At 34.9% G+C, this 22,533-nt stretch overlaps 1 protein-coding gene and 1 long non-coding RNA gene across 3 annotated transcripts; both read left to right on the forward strand.

The window, feature by feature from the left end:
- The first annotated feature begins 9,905 nt into the window (after window positions 1-9,905).
- On the forward strand, window positions 9,906-12,419 carry LOC18424281 (MADS-box transcription factor 32). Of its 2 annotated transcripts, none has more exons than XM_011630654.3 (8): window positions 9,906-10,226; window positions 10,971-11,037; window positions 11,136-11,197; window positions 11,283-11,382; window positions 11,497-11,538; window positions 11,658-11,699; window positions 11,907-12,015; window positions 12,175-12,419. In XM_011630654.3, exons 1-8 carry the CDS (start codon window positions 10,036-10,038, stop codon window positions 12,201-12,203), a joined length of 642 nt encoding a protein of 213 aa, XP_011628956.1. In that variant the 5' UTR covers window positions 9,906-10,035; the 3' UTR covers window positions 12,204-12,419. The 2 variants fall into 2 exon arrangements, with proteins under 2 accessions (XP_011628956.1, XP_011628957.1); XM_011630655.3 differs by having other exon boundaries at window positions 11,292-11,382.
- Window positions 12,420-13,148: 729 nt separating this feature from the next.
- Window positions 13,149-13,525, forward strand: LOC148780373 (uncharacterized). Its single transcript, XR_016039961.1, has 2 exons — window positions 13,149-13,239; window positions 13,494-13,525. It is a non-coding gene; the product is annotated as an uncharacterized LOC148780373 (long non-coding RNA).
- The last annotated feature ends 9,008 nt before the right edge of the window (window positions 13,526-22,533 follow it).

A 22,533-nucleotide genomic window follows, 5' to 3' on the forward strand; every position in this document is an offset into this window, starting at 1 on the left:
GTTTGTAAACATAGATTAGTATAATTATTTTGTTCTACTATGTGTGGTATAATATCTATTTTATGTGTATGATGCTCGGTTTCCTTAGGGATTACCTTATAAAGAGAGGCCTTGGTTTCTGATTTTTCTTTTAATGCCCCTCTTAACTGAAGGCTTCTCTTTGGAGGCTGTATACTATGTATCTCTTCTCCCTCTGTGGTATAATAAGGCTGATATTGATTTTCTATGGTATTAAAACCATAATCCGGAATTGGAATATCCTTCTCTTTCAAAGTGGATCTTAGCCAATTAAAGAATCATATGTTTTACGTGTTCGTGGATGTAGCCCTTCTGGGGTGAGCCACGTAAATATTTGTGTTCTTGTGTGTGTGTTTCATGATTTATTTCTCGTACTTTATTTGCCAAAAAATCAACCTATCGAGTTTAGAGCTTCCGCGAATAACATTGAACCCTAGCCTGTCAGGACCTTAGTACTATCAAATGCAGCTTCCGCGAACAACATTGAACCCTAGCCTGTCAAGGCCTGAGTACTATCAAATACTTTCAAACTCTGGAATGAAATGATGTATTTCTTGAGGCTCCAGATTGTACAAAAATTTTGAAATTCGTAGGGACGTAGCATAATCTTATATGCTATTGATCAACCTTGTGCATTCCTTGAAGTACTGTTAGCATCGTCTTCTAGTTAATATGATAACAGCTCAATTAGGTGATCTCGAAGCAACTTCGTATTCGAGATTAAGATGGATTCACCATGGCATCAATGCTTGTGGGAAAAGAGAAAATGTGGCTATCTTTTGTGATGATAGTATAAAATGGAGCTATATGTTTTGATTATAGTGTTCTCCCGTTTATTTTTCAATCTAGATCGGGATCTATAGGTAAGCGTCCCACCATTCCTTTTTGCAAAAAGAATCATTCCTTTTTCCGCAACTGGTTTGGGTCTCTAGCAAAGTTACTTGGGGAAAGGCTTGATTTAAAACCAGAAAGTGAACCTGCATACACGAGAATGATGACATGACAGACACTATAGGCATTGTCTAGCATGAACTAATGGTAACAAATTATGATAGTAGGATGGCTTGCTCAAACAATAATTTGGCTCACCTCATATACATAAGTTGGTGTATGGGCTTTCTACGTTACGATATGACTTTTTTTTTGCTTTTTCTTTCTTTTGGGGTTAGTTGAGGTATAAATCAAACTTGAGATGTATCATTGTCTATATCAACTGCTCACCATTCAAGCCCAAGTCCAATTCCTTAATATAATATGATTTGGGTAGTGAAAGATACGGCACAGAATTTATTTGGTTTGGATGGATACCGAAATTTTGGATCTTATTTGGATCCGGGTGTGGATCCAAGATTTGGATCCCACGGGTTGGATCCGGATCCAAAATTTAGACCCAAATAGTAATTTGAATCAGATTCAGATATAGGTGGATCCGATCCAGATCCAACCCAGTTATTAATATATTATATATTATTTTATACTTACACATGTTTTATAGAATATTTTTGTTATGTATTATTTTAGAGTATTTTATAAATGGGATTGTATACAATGAGACCATTTACCGTTGATACAAGATAGTCACAATTACTTACAACCAGTGTTTGAAAAATCGACAATCCGATCCAGAATCGGGCGATCAGGATTGCGTATCCCCCAGACCATCCCAGATCTAAGAAAAAATGGGGATTAGCTTATTAGATTTTAAATCGTCACATCACCTTTAAATCGCCATGATGACATCACATGATGTCTCAAGGGCGCGGCCATATCAATTTTCTTACTAAAATATTCACTAAAATCTCATCTTTTAATTACGTGGGTGAAAGCATCCCATGGGGCATGTGGCCCTATCTCCTAACAACTCATAGTTGTCTAAGTTTTTTTAACACCTTTTATATGCCACTTTCGTTCCACATCTCTTCGATTTGGGACAATTCTCATAGCCAAACGCTTATTGCACTAATGTATAGATTAGTACTATTAGGGGATGGGTGGGATACGAGTGGTGTGCACCTGGCATTAAATTATGTGATAAAAAAAGAACAAATATTATTAAAAATAATAATTTGGTGATAGGGCCAACCACCCCTATCTTTCAAAAAAATATTTAATTTACTTACCCAAAAACTAAAATAAAGAGACTAATACTAGTAGATTATTATCTCATGGGATTACTTCATTATATGATTAATATTAGGCTATTAGCTAATTAGGATTGAAAAAAATTAGTACCTAGCTCATAATATATTAAGAAAAACAAAAAAATATGAATATTAAAAAATATTAGTTTATTAGATATTTTAAGCTAGAAAAATGACACTAACTTATACCGCTTAAGAAAAATTTATTTTTAAGTTGCTTTATCAATTACCCCACATTGCAAATGTGAATTTATTTATTTATTTTATCAAAATATAATTATAAATTATATGAAATTGTTATACTAGCTCATATGATATTAAAAAAACAAAAAATAATACATTAGATTTATTTATTTGTGATGGGCATACCCTTGTTTTTTGAATAACTTTTATTATAGTATTATAATTAATAATTATACTAATTACAATGATAATCAAATCTTCTATTTTATTTAATAATTTATTTATATTATATATTATGTAATGTATTATTTTTTGTTATAGATGTAAATTAGATTTTTAAATTAGATGATATTATAAGACAAATTTCAAATTTATTCTTATTTATACAGTGAAATGATGATACATTAATAAAATACAAACTAATAATTCTAATTTCAATGTATAATATTGTATTTAGTTAGGTTTTAATAAATGTTTGATGAGAATCTTCATACAAGAAAAGAACATCTCAATATTTGCATATTGATGCAAAAAAATTAAAGTTATTAATGTAGTGCCTTCATTTCTTATTGGATTCCTAAAAATCAACATTTATAATGATTTTTTCTAATTTTTTTAAGGCCGAATCCTACCGATTCGGTCGATTTCCGATCCGAAATGCCAATCTAGATGGATCTTTGGGGTGCCCGATCTGGGGCACCGGTCCGTTTTTTAAACAATTGCTTACAACCATCCGATGTGAAATTTGATAGCTTGGATATGTCACAAAGTTCGAGAAAATTTCTTTTGAAGTTTGAGTTTGGTCAATGAGATAATTGCAGCCACCCAATTTCACATCCAATGTTTAAGATTAATGTAACCACCTTGTACTAAAGGGAAATGGTCTTATTCTATACTTTCCCTTTATAAATATAAAATAATATATGAAATAATTTTTTTTGGATCCGATCGGGTCCAGATTTAGATCCCAATATTTTGAATCCGTTGGGACCCGGATCTAAATTCGGATCCCATATATACTTTTCGAATCCAAATCTGGATCCTAGTGGATCCGGAACCAATCTTACCCATTCTGAGCCCTAAAGACAGATTATTGAAAAATGACGTATATTATAATAGAGTAATGACACTATGAGACCCTCCCACACCCATGTGAGTAGGACCCCAAAGGATCACCATTAAATTTTGACACAGATCTATAGAAAAGTGATCACATGGAGAGTTGGGTGAATGGATTTATTGATAACTTTTCTAGCGATCTGTGTAAAAATTTAATGTTGATCCTTTGGGGTCCTACTCACATGGGTGTGGGAGGGTCTCATAATATCATTATTCATTACAATATAACAAATAGATAACTTAAAGAGTAATGACCCTATGAGACCCTCCCACAGCCATATGTGTAGGACTTCAAAAGATCATCATTAAATTTGACATAAATCTCTATACAAACTTTGCTATATAGTAATCTACTTATCATTAAAAACTAGTCAATCGGGGTTTGATGGGGTAACAAATATGCATGTTATGATAATTTCCAGCGCACAAATTTATTAGCGGAAGTACGCTATGTCACGCGCATGATCGTCATTCGGATAGTTAGGAAATTCCAATTAAAGTGGAATATTTGCTTCGATTTATTCGTCACTCATGGGAAATAGGAGGTTGCAATTGTGATCCATGTAACAAATGCCAAAAGATTTCATGCTTCCAAGGGGGCATATTGTTCATTTGCTCTTTTGGGCAAAACTTGGAGTTATTCGAGGACTTAGATCTTGGGATGTAACTTCTTTAAGATAAAAATATTTTCAAATTACAATTGGGTTTGAAAAAAGTAATGCAGATTGAATAGAAATAATTCAATTTTTAAAGGGTGAGATCAAAGTGTTAGAATACTCAAATTTTAATTTTTTTTCTTTTAAATTTAAACATCTAATGATTTTGATATGTTCAATAACAAAATTTCCAAATTGTGTTTTCTATGGGCTTAAAAAAAAAAATGCGTCTAGAAACTGTCATGGGATCTAAAAGTACTCAAAATTCATAACCACCTCTAGTGATTTTTAGGTGGTTCCTAAAATTTCAAATGAAAAATAGTATTCCCAAGTTAACCTTCTACATAAGGGAGAGTCAATTGCTCCCACGGGAGTATAGTAGAAGTGCTTAAAACAAACTACTTGAAAAGGATGAGGTCCCGAAAGGACCGAAAAGAATAAGGGAAAGGATGCAGTTTCTTTAACGCCAAGGTTTTATGAAATCAAAGTAAAGCATCACCTGGAATCCTACCAGGAAAGTACTTTGGGTATAAGGAAATATCTATGATGGCTTTTAGATCAATTTTCAAGACTAATTATGGAATTTAAAGCTCAAAAACACCACTTTTAGTGTCTGAAATCATACTTTTTCTTCACAACCACAATGGTCAATGCGGAAACGATCTATTTGAAGGTTTTCCAAAGCAAAAACTGTAATTTTCGGTTGTTTTTTAGATGAGGCTTTGCTTATTGAAAAATGGTTTGATAGGGCTACAACCCTATCAAAATAAGTAAAGCCTCACCTCATAACTCGTCAAAAGTTGTAATTCAAGCATTGGAAAACCTCATAGATCATCTCGGCTTGGACATTATAATTGTAAAAAAAAAAGGGCTAAAAGGGTGTATATTGTTGTAAATCATATAGACCGTCTATTTTGCTCTAAAAATAAATATTCACAAAGGAAAATTGTTTCATGCAAGCTGGACCGCATTTCTACATATGCAGTCCAGAAATTGTAAAGCATCCATTTTAAAGATGGATGCAAGTAGGTGTTCCATCTAAAAACAATAGGTTTTCCATCTAAAAACAATGGCAACTACCTGTCCAAATGTTTTCTTACTAGAATTATTATTTTTAATTTTTAAAATTTATTCATTTTCTCATATTTATGATCTCCATGTTAGAGATTACATGTCCTTAAAATTAGGTCTTAAAATCCATATAAAAAATAAATTATTAAGGGGCTTGAATTTCTACATATGTAGGTTTGGCAGCATAAAAATCGGGTCCATTCACAAATCCACAAGCTCTGTACCATTTTTTCAATTTCAAATTTTATTGTCAACGTTAGAAATTGATTTTAGAGCGATCACGAAGATTTTTATGGTCGAAAATGTTTTCTAAAGATTTGAGGTGAGAAATTATTTTGTTTTCATAAAGCCTAACCCTTATTTAATTTTATAAAAACTTCATCCTTAAGTTAATTTGAAACCATTTTCCTAGGATTAGAGAAAGGGTCATTGAGGTCATGTTTTGTGACAATTTAGTCCGAGAAAGTTTCGTGAAAACAAAGGTAGCTTTGCTATGTTATTTCACCTCTTCTTTTCAAGACTCATGTGTCCCCCTCAACCTTTGCAGCGCAAAAATCAATGCCCCTCTCTCTCTCTCTCTAAAAAGTTTGGTGCAAACTCCAACGTATCTCTACATGTCTCCCAAACACCCACCATCCAAGAGAGAGAGAGAGAGAGTATTCCACCATTTCTCTTTTACTTGCAACATTTTACTACTTTCCCCATCCCAAGAGCAATCATCGTACCTAGTTTCAAGCAGTAAAGTCATCCAGTTAGAGAGAGAAACGGGTTTTGAAATAACTAGGGAGACGTGCCTGTAGAGAGAGAAAGACAAGGGATGAAGTATAGGAAGAAGTGATATTATGGTAACTTGCAATAAAGCCGAGCATAATTTAATGCACATTCAAAAAGGGTGAGGAAAAGGATAAGAGCGAAGTCCACTTGAAAAGGAAACAGGAGCAAGAGAGAGAAAATAAGGGTTGCATTGATCGAAAGATATGAACCCCCGCTTGAGGTTACTCATATTTAGTAATGGAGAGCACATCAGTCAAGGGCTTTGCACATGACCCATGGAATGGTCGGCCCTCATATAATGAGGGGTACCCTACAGTAGGGTCACTATAATAGCACTTAACACGAAGCAGCCCTGTGTTGTCCTACAATCACACGAGAAATCGACATTACATTCGGAAAAGAACAAAAGTTTCAAAGGCCTCTACAAATCAGGAGAGAGAAAGTGGAAGAGAGAGAGAGGGGATGGGTTTTGCCACAAAGGGAAAGGAAAAAAGGAGAGGTGGGTGTGTTAGAGAGAGAAGGGTGTAAGGTGACAAACAAATGGGTAGAGAGAGAGAGACAGGTGTCATGAATAAGGGGAGAATAAGGGGAAAGAAACAGGAGAGAGAGGATGGACTTATCAACATGGAAATGGAAAATAAGAGAGAGAAAGTAGGAGAGAGAATGGGCTTAGTGGGATTAAAAAGGAAAGAGTGATTTCGGGCAGAGCAAAATACGTGACAATTACGAAATGGGGGAAAAATCTGAAAGACAAGGAAAGAGAGAGGATGGCATTACAAACAAAAGAGAGGTTGAGAGTAGAGAGAGAGAGGGAAGAGCCAATTGGTGGAGAGAGAATCAGGTTCAAAAACAAAGGAAAGGAAGGAGAGAGAGAGAGAGGAGGGGTTTACTAGAGAGAGAAAGGCGTTTACCAAAAAAGAAAGAGGAGAGAGAATGGCTAGAGCGAGAAATAGCATTCGCCAATAAGATTAAGAGAGAGATAACCATGGGTAGATAGAGAACAGTTATTGAATACTGAATAGCCCATGGGTAGGAGAGAAAATTTGCTAAAAAAATAGAAGGAAAGGAGAAATTTTTTGCAGAGATTGCCTAAATCATGGAGAAAACCATGGGTATAGAGAACAGTTATTGAATACTGAATAGCCAATGGCTAGGAGAGAAAATTTGCTAAAAAAAAGAGGAACGGATAAATTTTTTTGCAGAGAGTGACTAAATCATGGGTCTGCAGAGAAAAGAGGAGCAAGTGGGTGGAGAGAGAATAGGAAAGAAGTATAGATAGGATGAGAGAGAAGGGGAAGTTGGTAGAGAGAGAAACCGGGAAGTTATTCACAAATGGGTAGAGGATGAGGAAATGCATAGGACACTGGTCAAGACCGCCAATGATGGTCAGGAGACAACTATGATGGTCAGGAGACAACTGGAAAAGCAACAAATTGGGATTTAGAGGATTAAAAGGATACAAATGTTTTTAGAGCAGTGTTTCAAAGTTTGGATTCAATGGGTCCGATTGTCCACTCCACATATCCATGTCCAATTACAAGATGGGCAATCCGGATCAGTCTGGATAGATCCAAATCAATGATATAAAAAATAATTAAAATTTTAAAAAAGTGTTTTATTGGGTGGGGATATAGTGGGATATAAAAAACATTAAATTACCTTGAAAAAAATTATTTAAAAAGGGCAGGGGCTAAGAGAGAATGCAGCTGGTAGCCTGGCTCGGGCCCAAATTGGTTGTTAATCCTGATCAGCGATCCCTGATCCAGGTTTTAAAGCATTATTTTAGAGAAGAAATTTGCACAGACATCAAATAATGCTTAGCGAGAGATTTGGAGGACAAGCAAATTGGCCATGAAAGTATGGAATCAAATACATAAACGGCTAGTAGTTCGATAGAAATTGATAGAGACCAAAACAGGTAGAGACGGTATACAAAATTGGGTGCCGCCCCAAAAAATTAGGGCTTAGGCTACAAAATGCATTATGAGGATGGGCTAACACCGAGCCGATCAAGTTAGGGTTGCCTTGGTTCAACCCCCATCTTCTTCTTTTTTAAATTTAGCTTTCTTCTATCTAGCCCAACACAATTGGGATAGGGTAGGGTAGAGGTGGCAATGGACCTGACCGGTAGACCCGACTTGAAGCTATGGTCATAGGGTATATAATGGCAATCGTGTGGCTTTAGGCGCACTCTAGGTATTTATATTGTCGTAATATTGGTAACATTTACAGTATTATTGATAATAAAAAAAAAACCTCGTAACTATAGGTTATATGATGGGCAAACAAGGGCAAAAAAAAAAACAACTCAAAAGTTGTAGGGTGGCAATGGATCAAACCAAACCCAAGACCCGACATATTTGGGTATGGGTCTAAATTTTAAACCCAAATACTATTTAAATCCAGATCAAGGTTCAAGTCCGGCAGTAGCTAACCTATTGCCAGCCCTCGGATAGGGCCTAAGCCAACCCTATAGGACACGGCCGGGCTAGGACCGTGGCAGGCCCAGCCCATCCCATTGTCTGCCCTAACGGGGAAAGGAGAAAAGGTTCTGGAGAAATTTGCGGAATGCCATAAAAAAGCAAAAGAGGAAGAAGGAAAAAGGCGAAAAGATTGAGGAGAAATTTGGGAATTAAGAAATGCTACTAATAGGGAAGGAGAAAAAGGAAAAGGAGAGAAGAGAAAACAATGTCGGTGCGTGGATAGGGAGAGAGGCACATGGGTAGAGAGTGAAGAGGAGCAGATGACACAAAGCGGAATAGGCATAAAGTAAAGAGAGCGCCTCATGCGCTTCGAGCGGTGACTACCCATTGGCTCCAAACCGATGCCGCAGGCTCCGTATGGTCCGGGATCTTTTCGTACCAACGCATCGGCGTGGCGCTCTTCCTAGCTTTCGTCGAAATTTCGCCAAAACTTCGCCAAAATGAGACGCACAAAAGGACATCTCCCTTGCCCACTATTTAAATCGCCTACACGAATTCACTCGGCTATATGAATCCTGTTAAGTTATTTTGCTCTATATTCTTATATTTTTTATCAATTACGTTTGGGATTTACTTTTTATATATTTTAGCCTTCTACTTTTATCAATGTAAGTGTTTTATTGAATTGACTACACAAATCCCGGCATTTTGTTCTATCAAGGAAAATAACATGAATAAGACCATAAATCCCTACTCATTTTTATCAATGAATTTCAAACACATTATTTTGAGCCTATTTTTTACTCTTTTTAGCCTTCTACTTTCACCAACTTGCCTCTCCTAACCGATGCTATACTAAGTATGTGTTGCATTTGCCGAACCCACTCAAGTTCACATTTAGGGGTGGCAACAAATCGGGTCGGGTCCGGTCCGGTCCGAGTCTGGTTGGACTTAGACCCAAAAAAACTATATCCAAAAATATAGTGTCAGTCCAAATCCAAAAATTGAAATATCCATATATTTTATATATTGAAATTAAAAAAAAATTATTGGACTCATTCCCGAACCTAGACCTGAATAACATTCAGGTCTAAGATTTGAGCCCGGACCTGACCGCTGAGTCCAATTTTTGAACTTGAACTATACCCCAACCCAAATCAAGTCAACCCTTGGGTCCAGGTCAGGTCTAGGTCCATTGCCACCCATGCCTTCCTTATCTCGTCTTATACCCTTTAACAGAGCTCTCTACTCTTTTACAATTATGAAAAGCCTTCTAAGCGAAATTTCGAGTAGTGGCCGAAAGTCACTACAATGTTGGGCCAACGCCCAACGGGCCGCTTGTACTGTGTCAGGGGGTGGTCTCCACTCCCACAAATATGGAAAGTTTTCAGGGAAGGGCCTCTGCCTGAGACAGTTTCCATAAGAGGAAAGTTTTGCGGTTTTGAGGAGGAACCGAGAGAGTGCCTCTTTTTACACAAAGCTTTGCCTTTGCTTTAAATTGAAGAAGAAAGGGAAAATAATGGTGGTCTTGAACTCTGAAGAAATAGAAAGAGAAACAAGGAACAGGAGAGAGAAATGGAGTTGATGAATGGTTTCTTATAGTAATAATAACAAAAGCCTCTCTTTCTTGATTTTGATTTGTGGGTTGTTATGGGGAGAGGGAAAGTGGAGTTGAGGAGGATTGAGAATGGGGCGCAGAGGCAGGTTACGTTCTCAAAGAGGAAGGCGGGTTTGTTTAAGAAGGCCAGAGAGATTTCGGTTTTGTGCGATGCCCAGGTCTTGCTTATCGTCTTCTCTTCTGCTGGAAAGCTTTACGAGCTCTCGAGCCCCTGTTCATTTGGGTCCGTGCTCTCTCTCTACACTTTCTCTCTCTATCTTTGCTCTCTTGGGCTTGTTATTTGCGTTTTCTTGAGTTTGGTGGTTTGCTGTTGATTTTGTTGGTTGGCTTTCTCTCTGGTTTTTTTTGGTTATTTTTTATTGATTCATAGCATTTGCTTTATGATAATCTTGAATAATGCTGCTTTCTCTGTTCATTCTCTGGTGCTTTGTAGTTTGATTCTCTCTCTAGTTTCAGTTATTCTCTCTCCTCCAATTAGTACAGCTCGGTTAGCTTGATACTCTGACTTGGTAACGGTTCTTCTTCTATCAATGTTTTTAGTCTTCTTTCTCTCTATAGAGTTTAGTTGGTCTCTCTGATTCTCTCAGTTTTCTTTTTCTAGAGCTCGGTTCTTTAAGTTTCTGATCGTTTCGATTCTTCTTTCTGTTGACCCAGTTCTCTTGTTCTCCCTCTGTATATTGGTTATATCATTCTTGCATTTTGTCTTCTGTTTCTACTCTTATTTCCCCATATTCCATATTTAACTCCATAGTTTTGTTGTTCTGATTCTTCGCATAGGTTTGTTTCTGATCTTGATTTTGTTTATTTCTCTTCATTCTCGAGTTATTTTCATGGTGTGGTTCTCTTCTTGGTTTTACATCTCCTTCCTCCACACTTCTTATCTCTCTCGAGTTTGATTCTTTGCTATTTCTTCTCTCTCTCTGATTTTTTTTGCTGTATTTAGGGCATCTGATTTCTTGTGTTGCAGGGTGAAGAAGTTCATGGAGAAGTATGAGAGGGCCACTCAGAGCAAGTTCTGGGAGAAAGAATACATGGTAATTTCTGGGTTTTTCGCGTCGAGTTCTACTGTTTTATGCATTCCTTTTCCCCTGTTTTTTCACACTGTATTTGGTGCTTGACTCTCCCCTGCTAGGAGATAAGATCAGAGATTAAGAAGGCCAAGAAAGTCAGTGACCAGTTACAGAAGGAATTGAGGTCCCGTTCTTCTCTCCCTTCTTTTCTTCTGATTCATTTATCTTCTTCTCTTTTGTTCTCTGTCTCATGTTTTCTCTCTCTCTAGATTCCTCAGGGGTGAGGAGGGAATCGCCTATTCCTTACCTGTGTTGAACTATCTTGAACAAAATCTTGAGAAAGCCATCTCAAGGGTCCGAGGAGAGAGAGTAAGAAACATTAATATCCTTTTTTCATTTCTGTTTCTTATTAGATTTCTTCGAATTCTTTTACACTGATTTATTCATTTGTTTTCTGTTTCCTATTTGATTTCTTCTTAACAGGACAGAATCATTCAGGAGGAAATAGACCACCTTGCTAACATGGTATACATTTAAATTTCTCTTTCACTTTTTTTGACTGGTTTTTTGAGTGTTTTCATTTCTGGTTTTTTCAGTTTTTTTTCATTTTGGCTTCACATCTTGTGAATGGTACTATTGTGCAGGAGATAGTCCATCAGGAAGAAAGAGAGAAGCTTCAAGAGAAGGTAATTTTAGTTTATATTTTATAATCACGGATGACGAGTGCTGGTCATGAATCTTGATGGCTCAACAAGATTCGTGTAGCCGACTCATATAGTTGGGAGAAACTTCGATCACGATTTCATAGAACGGGATTGTTTTACATTATTTTGAAGATATTTTTTTTGTTGAAACTTGTGGATTAATAATTCTAATTTTTTCATTGTCTAAAGATCAGCCAAATTCCACGTAATGGACGCCCCTCATCGCCATGTTTCACGCATGGCCTCCGTTTAAACTCATCTCATGCAATGATGGATCATGAATTGGACCTGAAATTGGGTACTTTTTTTTTTTTTCTTTCGTTTTTCGAGTTTCAGTTTTTCACAATCTGGACTTTTTTTCTTTGTTTATTTCTCTTTTCTTTGTTTATTTCTCTTTAATTAGTGAGCCTTTTAATTTTTTAAATGCATGTGGCCCCTGAATTATTTTTTATTACAGGTCCAAGTACCATGGTGAATCACAATTGAAGGTGGTTAAATTGCAGAAATGTTTGAATAGAAATGAGGGAGATCAAGTTTTGTGATCTCTATTTATGAAGATTCCCAAAGTACTTTGGATATTGTAGCTTTTATTCTATGTTTTACATTTCACTGTTGTTTTTGCTTTGGTAGCTTACTGTTGGATGCTTTTAAAATATTAAAAACAATCAAGGCCACAAGTTTAAGGGCTTTGTACTTTTGCTATTGAGAATTCTTCTTGTTCACGATGCATTCTTATTTAATTTTTTCACGATAACAGTTATGATGCATCAAATATTAACTGTGTCATATTAAAGAGGGGTTTCATCGACTTCTTGGAAAATTGTTTGATGGGGCTGCAGCTCTATCAAAATAAGTAAAGCCTCACCTCATAAGTCATTGTAAATTAAAATTTAAGTCGATAAATCTTTGAATCGATCATCTTGGATTCAACATTATTATTGTGAAAAAAAAATTAGGATTTCAAGCTGTAAAACTAGTGTATATTGCAATAAATTATCTGAACGATCCATTTTTCCCTAGAAATAAGTGTTCAACGATCTGTACCATCTTTTGAATTTCAAATTTTATTCGTGGTATTGGAAATTGATTTTAGATCATCAAATGTCAAAAGTAATTTCTAGACGAGGATTTGAAATGATGCTTTATTTTGTTTTCATAAATCCTAAGCCTTATACAAACCTTAAAAGACATGTTATTTTTTTATATTATATTAAAAAGACGTATCAAATCTATATAGTCTAGCAAAAATGGATAGTATAGAACATCACAACCTTAGTTTTATAAGTAAAGTTGCAACCTTATCGTTGAAAAAGATAAGAATAAGAAAAAAATGATGTGGTTCGGTGTATTTTTCTACATCGACAAGGAAGATTGCTTATTATTATCATAACTCCTTGTTTCCTTTACATTATATATATTACACCTTTAAAACAGAGATAAAAGAGAAGGTGATAGAGGACCATCAAAACAGAGATAAAAGAGAAGGTGATAGAGGTGATACAGAGAAATCCTAGATTTTGAGGTAATCGATATATACAACTTGGGAACACGGTTACAACCAATTATTCCAACAATTCCCTTTAAGTTGATGCAAAAATATTGAAAGTACCTAACTTATTTAGAATTTCTTTAAATTTCTCATTCCTGATGGCTAGAATTTCTTTAAATTTCTCATTCCCGAGGGCTTTTGTAAAAATATATGCAAGTTGATTTCCACTGTTGATGTAAGGAGTTTGAATGATCTTGTCTTGAAACCTTTCTCTGATGAAATAACAGTCAACCTCAATATGCTTAGTTCGTTCATGGAACACGGGGTTTGATACTATCAGAAGAAGAGCCTTGAGCCAGATGAAGTCACACGCTGCAGAAGTCATAGCCCGGTATTCAACTTCAGCACTAGATCTAGCTACAACGCTTTGTTTTTTACTTTTTCAAGTGACTAAATTTCCTCGAACAAAAGTACAGAATCCCGTAGTGGATTTCCTATTAGAAGGATCTCCAGGATCACAATATCTCATAATAATAGTATGATAATTTTTCTTCATTAAAATTCCATTTCATGGAGAACTTTTAAGATACTTTAATATCCTATTGACAGCTTCCATGTGTGTGGTGCGAGGTGCATGCATGAATTGACTGACTAAACTTACAATATCAATGATGTCTAGTCAAGTGATAGTTAGATAAATTAATTTTCCCACAAGTCGTTGATATCTTAAAATATCTTTGATTGGTTCTCCATCATCAAGAGTTAATTTATAATTCATTTCAATTGATGTTTCAATTGGACGAGTGCCTAATTTACCAGTTTCCTTTAGTAAATCCAAAGTATATTTTCTTTGAAACATGAACATGCTTTTTTTTTAGTATGCAACTTCAATACCCAAAAAACACTTTAATTTCCCTAGATCCTTGAGATCAAAGACATGATCAAGATATTTCTTGATGAGAGAAATTCCTTGAACATCACTTCCAGTGATTATGATGTCATCCACATAAACAAGAATAACAACTGTACCTTGTTTTCCAGCTTTTACAAACATAGAGGAGTCAACAATGCTCCTAGAGAAACATTGAGAAATAAGTGCAGAGCTCAATTTAGTATATCAAGCTCTTGGCGATTGCTTCAAGCCGTAGATAGCTTTTCTTAGATTACAAACCATCTTTGAGTGTTTTTTTGGATAACCTTGGGGAATTTTCATGTAAACTTTGGATGACCTTGGGGAATTTTCAAGATCCCTTTGAAGAAATGCATTTTTAACATCAAGTTGGTACAATAGCCAATCAAGGTTGGTTGCCATGGAGAGCAAAACTCTAATAGTATTCATTTTAACAACAGAAACAAATGTTTCCATGTAATCCTCTCCATACGTTTGAGTAAACCCCTCAGCAATCACCCTTGCCTTGTATCTCTCAATTGTACCATTATTATTGAACTTTATTTTATATATCTATTTATTTCCAACAACCTTTTTTCCTTGTGGTAACTTGACAAGCTCCCACGTGTGATTTTTATCAAGAGCGATAAGCTCTTCTTTCATTGCCTTTTTCCACACATGTGAGAAAATACCTCCTGCAATCTAATAGGATCCTGATTGGCAGAAATAGAGCTTAGGTAACAATGATGTTTTTTGGAGATTCTAGAATAATCTAAAGCCTTTTGAATGTGATATTTTGAAGAGACTTGGTAAGTTTAAAAATCTTGAAACTTACTTGGAGGTCGAATGGTGCAACGAGGGCGATTAGAGTCAATAATGGGCACTATGGGAGAAGCCACTTGAGAAGTAGTTGGATAAGGGTCGGTGGCTTGAGGTTGTTTTTCTTTTTTAGTGTATCTTCCATGATTGGTTCCTTCATGATTAGTATCGCTTTTAACATAATCTTCACTAGTGACAAGATGCATAATACAATTCTTCCCCTGAAGCTTATTTCCCTCATCATTTTGGGTGTGTGGAAAATAAAGTTCATTTTCTTGAAAAATAACATTACGAGAAATAATTACACGTTTCTCCGTATTATCGTATCATTTATAAGATTTTTTTGTGGGAAAATAGCCAACGAACATACATTTTTGTGCCCTAAGGCTAAGCATGTCAAATCCAGGATTGTGCATATAACAAACACACCCAACACCTTCGAGTGAGATGACGAGCTCTTCTATTTTGTTAGCACTTCAATAAGAGTTTTTTCTTGTAAAAATTTATTAGGCCACGTATTAATGAGGTAGCAGGCCGTTAACCGGCATCGCTCTAAAAGCGCTTTATTACCATGTTAAAAAAGATAAGAACAAGAAAAGAATGACGTGGTTCAGCGTATTTGCCTACATCCACGAGAAAGGAGATTGCTTATTATTATCATAACTCATTGTTTCCCTTTAAATTATATATATCACACCTTCAAAACTCAAATATGAGAGCAGGTGATAGAGAGAAATCCTGATTTTGAGGAACCAATTATTCCAACATAAAACTCAATCTATTTATAAGGTTGCGGAGTTATATACCATCTATTTTAGTTAGACAATATAGATTTGATACTTCTCTTAAGATAATATCAAAAAGCGACACGTCTTTTAAGATGGTGCCAAATCTCTACCATTAAAATAAAATAGATAGTGCAGATTACTACAAACTTCTATAGTTAAGGTTGCAACCTCAAGTAGGCACCCAAATTTTTCCAGCTGAAGACACTACAGAAACCAAATATCATAAAAACAATAGGAACCTAGCTAGGAGATTTCCTAAACCCATTCAAGACAAAACCCTAATTTTTTCCCATCCAAATGCCTTTTTTTTTGGCTTAAACCACACTAGAGACTATACTACCATGGTACACCCAAGTGCACCCTACTCCCTAAACCCCTACCATAAACCATAACTAGTGATATGCACGTGCGTTGCACATGAAATTAATTTAATTATGAAAATAAATTTTTATTTTGAAATAATATTTTAAAAGGACTTTCGAGTATAGGGAGAGAGAGCGAGAGAGCTTCTAATAGATCCATCTTCACATAATTATCGAGAGAGAAGATTGACCTACTTTGCCAATTAGATAAAAATAATTGAGAAACAATATATAGGTGCACACACACACACACACACACACACACACACACATACACACACACATATATATATATATATATATATATATATATATATATATATAATTGATCATCTTGACCTCGAGATGTATGAATATAGAGAAAAAAATGGTTTATACTCTTAAAAATCGTGCATCTTGTGACACATCACTGGGACTGCCTAATTTTATGATTTTCAAGTGTTTATAGATATGCTCGGTATTCATCATTTTTTGAGTTAAATTTCACGATTGGAGATGAAAGTAGAGACTCGGACCATCCAATAAGTTTTTTATGAGACTTATATCTTTCGACAGATTTGGAGGCGCATCTTGCTTTGATTGTTTAATGTTGATACCTTATACAAACTGCACCCATATTAGAGAGAGAGAGATGTCTTTTTGAGTTATGGATGAAATGGGTGATTACTTAAAAGAAAAAAGTTTATATTAGGTTGCAATCTTAAAATATAGAAATAAAGATGCACCTCAAAAATTCATCGGAAAATGTTGTTTTAATGTTGAAATTGAAAGAAAGGCTAATGCGATCTTGCAGGTGAATATATTTTTTTATTTTTCTTATTTTCACTCCTTTTATTTTCTTTTGGCAAATATTACTTACAAGTAATCTTATTACAATAACTCTTGTTTCAAATAAAATAAAACTAACAAATCTAGGATCTTAAAAATAACAAATCTAGGATCTTAAAAACCTTGATGCCATTAAACCAGTTTTCTTTAAACATATATATAAACACAATATAATTAAATACGGTAAGAAACGATACCTCAATCAATATGGTAAGAAACAAAAAGAGAATGCTGGATATTATCTCAACTGGGGTTAGTATACCCAACACCGAGTCTCCTCCTTTCAATAGTGCTCAGGATCTATGATAGGTCACTTGATTCTCCTACATATGGCAAAACCCTTTCAATGTCATATGGATCTTGATCTAGAACTAACTACTTAAGGTCTTAATACCTTAGTCTTACTTAAGCCCCATTAGCTTGATCATTTAAGAGATGAGAGATAGATCAAAGAGAGAGGGAGAGATCTAGCAAGGGGATCATCCCCTTTGCTACCCAAAAATTAAACCACCACAAGCTAACCTTAGCTTGGGCTTGCCATCTAAAATCAACGAGAGAAATATGATTTGGGAGTACCCTCTTAAAAAAAAACATAGAAGCGATAGACGATAAAACTTGGGGTGTGCCTCAAAATTGGTGCGTGCCTCCCCTTTGGTAATCCAGAGAGAGAACTAAATTTGGGTAGGGAGAGAGAGATAATTCTTAAAGAGATAGGAGAGAATACGTATGTCATTTTATGAAGGGAGAGACCTCTTTTTATGGATTTTCTATGCATTGGGGTTTGCCTCAATTTATAACGTTAAATCTTGACGGTTGATCTAAGGAAACTTGTGGGGTGAGAGATTTGAGTCATCCATCTGTTTGATCCACTATCAAAATTCAAATAGATGAGCTAGAGCCTTATCGTCCATTTTCTAGATTATTCTCATCAAATCTTTAAATAAAGAAAGTACATATATTATTTTCTATTTTAATATATCAAATATTTATTTATTGGATCAATCAATCTTGATTCAAAGATTTGGCTATCCCAAAAGATAAGCCAACAACAAGGGATAAACATTCTTCCCACGAAGAATACGTGAATGGGTGCGGAGTGCCACCCTTTTGGTGGCCACGTGTGCCCCACCTAATCCACATGTTTTTAAATTTTAAGCCCCATATTTAATGGAGGTCCTATATATTTTTAAAAAATATTTTATTTCATATTTAGAATTTTTAAATCTTATATTTTATTTAAAACATTGAAAAATTAATTTATCTTAATTTATAAATCCAAATGAAAAAAATAAAATATCGGAAGATTCTTAAAAATTCAAATAAACATTCTAAAAAATCATATATCATAAAATTAATTAAAACTAATTAATTTTTTATGGGAATCGGATCCATTAGATCTTGAAATTTATCAATATACGGGAGTATTTCACCTTCACCTGTGGACCACGATCCACATAGCTTTCTCAAACTGACCTAGCAATTCCCATGACCCACAATCCACTACATGGGCTTATGATTGGACCACCAAAGTCAGCCAATAAACTAGGGGACGTAATCCCAGTTTATGGATTTCAGGTTCTCCCTTAGAGACAAAAAATCATGGTCCTCCAGATCATGATGCAACCATGACTCTATGGTGTATAGGGTAATCTCTCGCATGTGTACACGCTTCACCCTCATTGGTGAAATCTTAAAACGACTATCTATGAATATGTCATGTGATGATATAATGATGAGGTTTTAGCTCTGTTTCTAAGGGTTATTCATTACACGCAAGGGCCACACAGTCCATTGACTCTCATCTAGGCATACTCTGACCTCATCAAGAGCTAACCCACTGAACCCTTATCAGTAGATCCCTATGCCCAGGTACCTTGGGTTTTTCCAAACTCGGTTGGCATAGCACGTTGAGCCAAGTCCGAGTATCGGCAAATCGCATTGCGTAGTATGGTCTACAAGAGGACCACACTCTCACTGAGTTTATGTTTCACTATGTAAAATGCTCATACAAGCTTTCATAAGGCTTTTAAAAGCCACATAAACCTAACAAAAATATCATTTAATTGATGATCTCGACATTGAGATATATGAATATGAAAAAGGAAAAAAAATTTGAGTATAGACAAAGTGCATCTTGCAACACATTATCTATATCGTCTATTTTCAAGATTTTTATATGCTTATGGATTGACTTGATTTTAACTATTTTTGGAGTTTAAAATTTTGTAATTAGATGCATAAATAGATTTTCAAATGATTCTAAGAATTTTTATACAAAAATTACATGTTATGATAAAATTTGGAGGTGTACCTTAATTGGATTGTTTAAGGTTACGACCTTATAGGAACCACATCCTTACTTAAAAGAATAAAGGTAGAAATGTGATTTAGATTGGGACAAAAAAAAAAAAAGGAACGACATTGATGTCCAATTTTAAGGGCTTCTTGTACTTTTTATAGACCCAAGGGTTTTCTTGAATAAAAATACACAAGAGGTACACCTATTGTTCCCCAGTCTTCTCCAATGTCCCATATTATGAACCCCAATAACTGACAAAAAAAAAAAAACCCATTCCTAAGTATATGATACGTATCGTCTGTGTTTGTGACTTGCAAAATAGTACCATGTGGTGTTTCAAAACCGTGATAGAAGGGGTGGACGATTCGCCCATAAATTTGCGTTGGATCGCGACAACTCGATTTGGGCATGAATCGGTCTAAATTGGTAACAACAAATATTTAAAAAATAAATTAAACAAAATAAAAATTAAAATAAGGGTTTATGGTGGAAATTTAAAATGCACATAAAACAACTTTTGATAAGCTTAATAAAAAAAGGAAAAAAATATGTAGCTGGGTTCTAGGGAAAACAGGGCCGGGACCCATATCATCCCTAAACTAGTTTGGTACCAACCAATTCTCATCTAAATCGTCGATCCAGATCATAAATCATAGGGCTTTAAAACACTGGTACCATGCAATGGCATCACTTAGTCGCCCTTGCAGGGTTTGCATCCTAAATATGTTTCGAAATTGTAATATTTACTACCAAGGTTTTAAAACACAACGATTCATATTAAAATCATCCCATTCAAATCGTATTCAATAGGTTGATGATCCGGTTCTATGGCCCTAAAATCGCAGTACTCCACTTATTATTATTTTATTATTGTTTGTTGTTGCTATTATTATTATTATTGTTTCTTATTTCATCAATCCGATCAATTCATCATAGAGCCGATCGACCCAATTCCTAGTTTTGAAACACCGTTTACTGCGATATTTATTGTGAATGACAAAATAGACCCATTATGTTTCATGTGAATGTTTTTCCACTAATGTTGCACATGACCCGAACTTCTTGTTGAATTATACAAAAGTGGATTTGATGGGACCTAATACCTTATTAAATGCTAGAATCGCAACAAATTAAATGTGACACGTACAAGCCCAATAGTGTCTGCCTTTGTTAAATAATAATTAGCAACCTCCCCCTCTTTCAATTCACCATATCGAATCATATAAGGAAAAAAAAGACAATAATATACAATTTAAATTTCAACCAAGTTGATCCTAAAGTCTGTATCTTGTAATAACATACACTTTAAATTTAAAAAGGAAAATGTTTATATAAGTGCGAGGCTCTAAACAATCAAATTAAGATGCACATCAAAATTTTCGTTAGAAGAAATTGTTTTGATGATAAAAAATCCTCATATTGATCATCTCGACCTCAATATCCATGGACATGAGAAAAAATGGATTTCAAGAATTAGAAATAGTGAATCTTCTAATGCATTTTTTGACTGTCAATTTTCAAGATTTTAAAGTTCTCATAAATCTGCTCGATCTACATTATTTTTTAAGCTTTAAATTTATAATTAGAGATGAAAATAAATTTTAAGGGTATCACAAATATTTGCAGTATTGAAACCACATTTCTCGACACTATTCGAAAGTGCACCGTACTTTAATTGTTTAGAGCCTTGGCTATATGAACCGCACCCATTTTAAAAAGGTACTCACCGATTAAAAAAGAAAGTTGGAATAAAACAAGCTAGACAACAAAATTCTACTTTTCTCTACCCCCCTTTTTTAAACAAAACATACACCCATGGTCTTCTTGTGAATCTAGAGGGAAGAAAAGGGCGCTTATCTTTTTTAATATAGGGGAAAGTTTTGGTATGTACATGTTGAAATGACTTCCCTTCTAAAAATCTATCTTGCATATGGATTTAGGATATGAAACACATCCAAATATCACTCTAGATGCACTTTCACCTTAGATCCATGCTTTTGCAACACAAAATAATGCAAATATAGTTATATGTGAATAATTAAAATGAGCGGTCTCCGCACACAATTTCGAAATAGTTTATTCTAAGGTTTAAACTCTATTTCTTTTGCAAATTCATGGTTGAGATTATCGACGTGTGAAATTTTAAATAAAAAAACCTATGTCTGATATGGATTTCTAAAGGATAATGCATTTGAATAAGGACCAACCAAAATCCCAGTCTTTAGTTATTTCCTTAAAGAGTTCGTCGCTCGATTTAGCTTGTGAAAAATATGATTGAGTAGTTATCGCTTGAGTCAATGCACAAATTAATGTTGCCTACTTATTGTGGCCACCTTTAAATGCATGTTGAAATCTTCATACCTACTAAAAACCCTAGAAAGGATATTATGCTTAAAGAAAATGACTTCCTAATTTACCGTTTACAGTTTGGAAAAAGTTTACATAAGTGCAAGCTTTAAACAATCAAATTAGGGTGCACATAAAAAAATTCAGTAGAAGAGATTGTTTTGATGCCCAAATATCTTCAAATTGATCATCTCGACCTCAAGGTACATGGACATGAGAAAAAAAATGGATTTCAAGTTTTAGAAATAGTGCAACTTGTAATGCATTTTTGGACCGTCAATTTTCAAGACTTTTAAATTTTCATGAATCAGCTCGATCTACACTATTTTAAAGCTTTAAATTTCATAATTTGAGATGAAAATAAATTTTAAGGCTATCACAAAGATTTCCAACATCCAAACCACATTTTTTTATATTATTTGAATGTACGTTTTACTTTGATTGTTTAGAGCCTCAGCCTTATAAAAACCGCCTTTAAAGTTTTGGCCTACTTCGACATTACTATTTGGCCTAATATTTGTTTTTGTTGATTAAGAAGGATAACATAAGTCAATTATTAGTTTCATTTGGAGAATTCATAGAAAGCGATACCTCAAATGTTTAACAAATTTGAAAGAGGACCCCAACACTGAACTACTACACTCCCAAAATTTGACTAATTTTGGGCCAGCATTTGAAAACCATAGCCCACTAGAATCATGAGTAGAAGGTAGGTCCCAACACAAAAGGCCAACTTAATTGAGAGGACTTTCTCTTTTCCTTTTAGCCATAGCCGTTGAAATTCCACTCCCTTCACCTCCACCGTGGCCAGTCCATACATACATCATACATATATACATAAATGTCATAAAAGCCAACATCTCTTTCACCCACAGTCATTATCTCTTGAGACCCTCGCACTCATCCATCCATCCATCCATCCATCTATACTAATGAAACACCCACAATTTCATCCTCGTCGTGGACAAGCCTTTAAACCCGTACCCTTTTTGCATT

The sequence above is a fragment of the Amborella trichopoda genome, chromosome 9 (genome assembly GCF_054954075.1).
Source record: "Amborella trichopoda isolate Santa Cruz 75 chromosome 9, AtrichopodaSantaCruz75HAP2 v2.0, whole genome shotgun sequence".
NCBI classification, from domain to species: domain Eukaryota; kingdom Viridiplantae; phylum Streptophyta; class Magnoliopsida; order Amborellales; family Amborellaceae; genus Amborella; species Amborella trichopoda.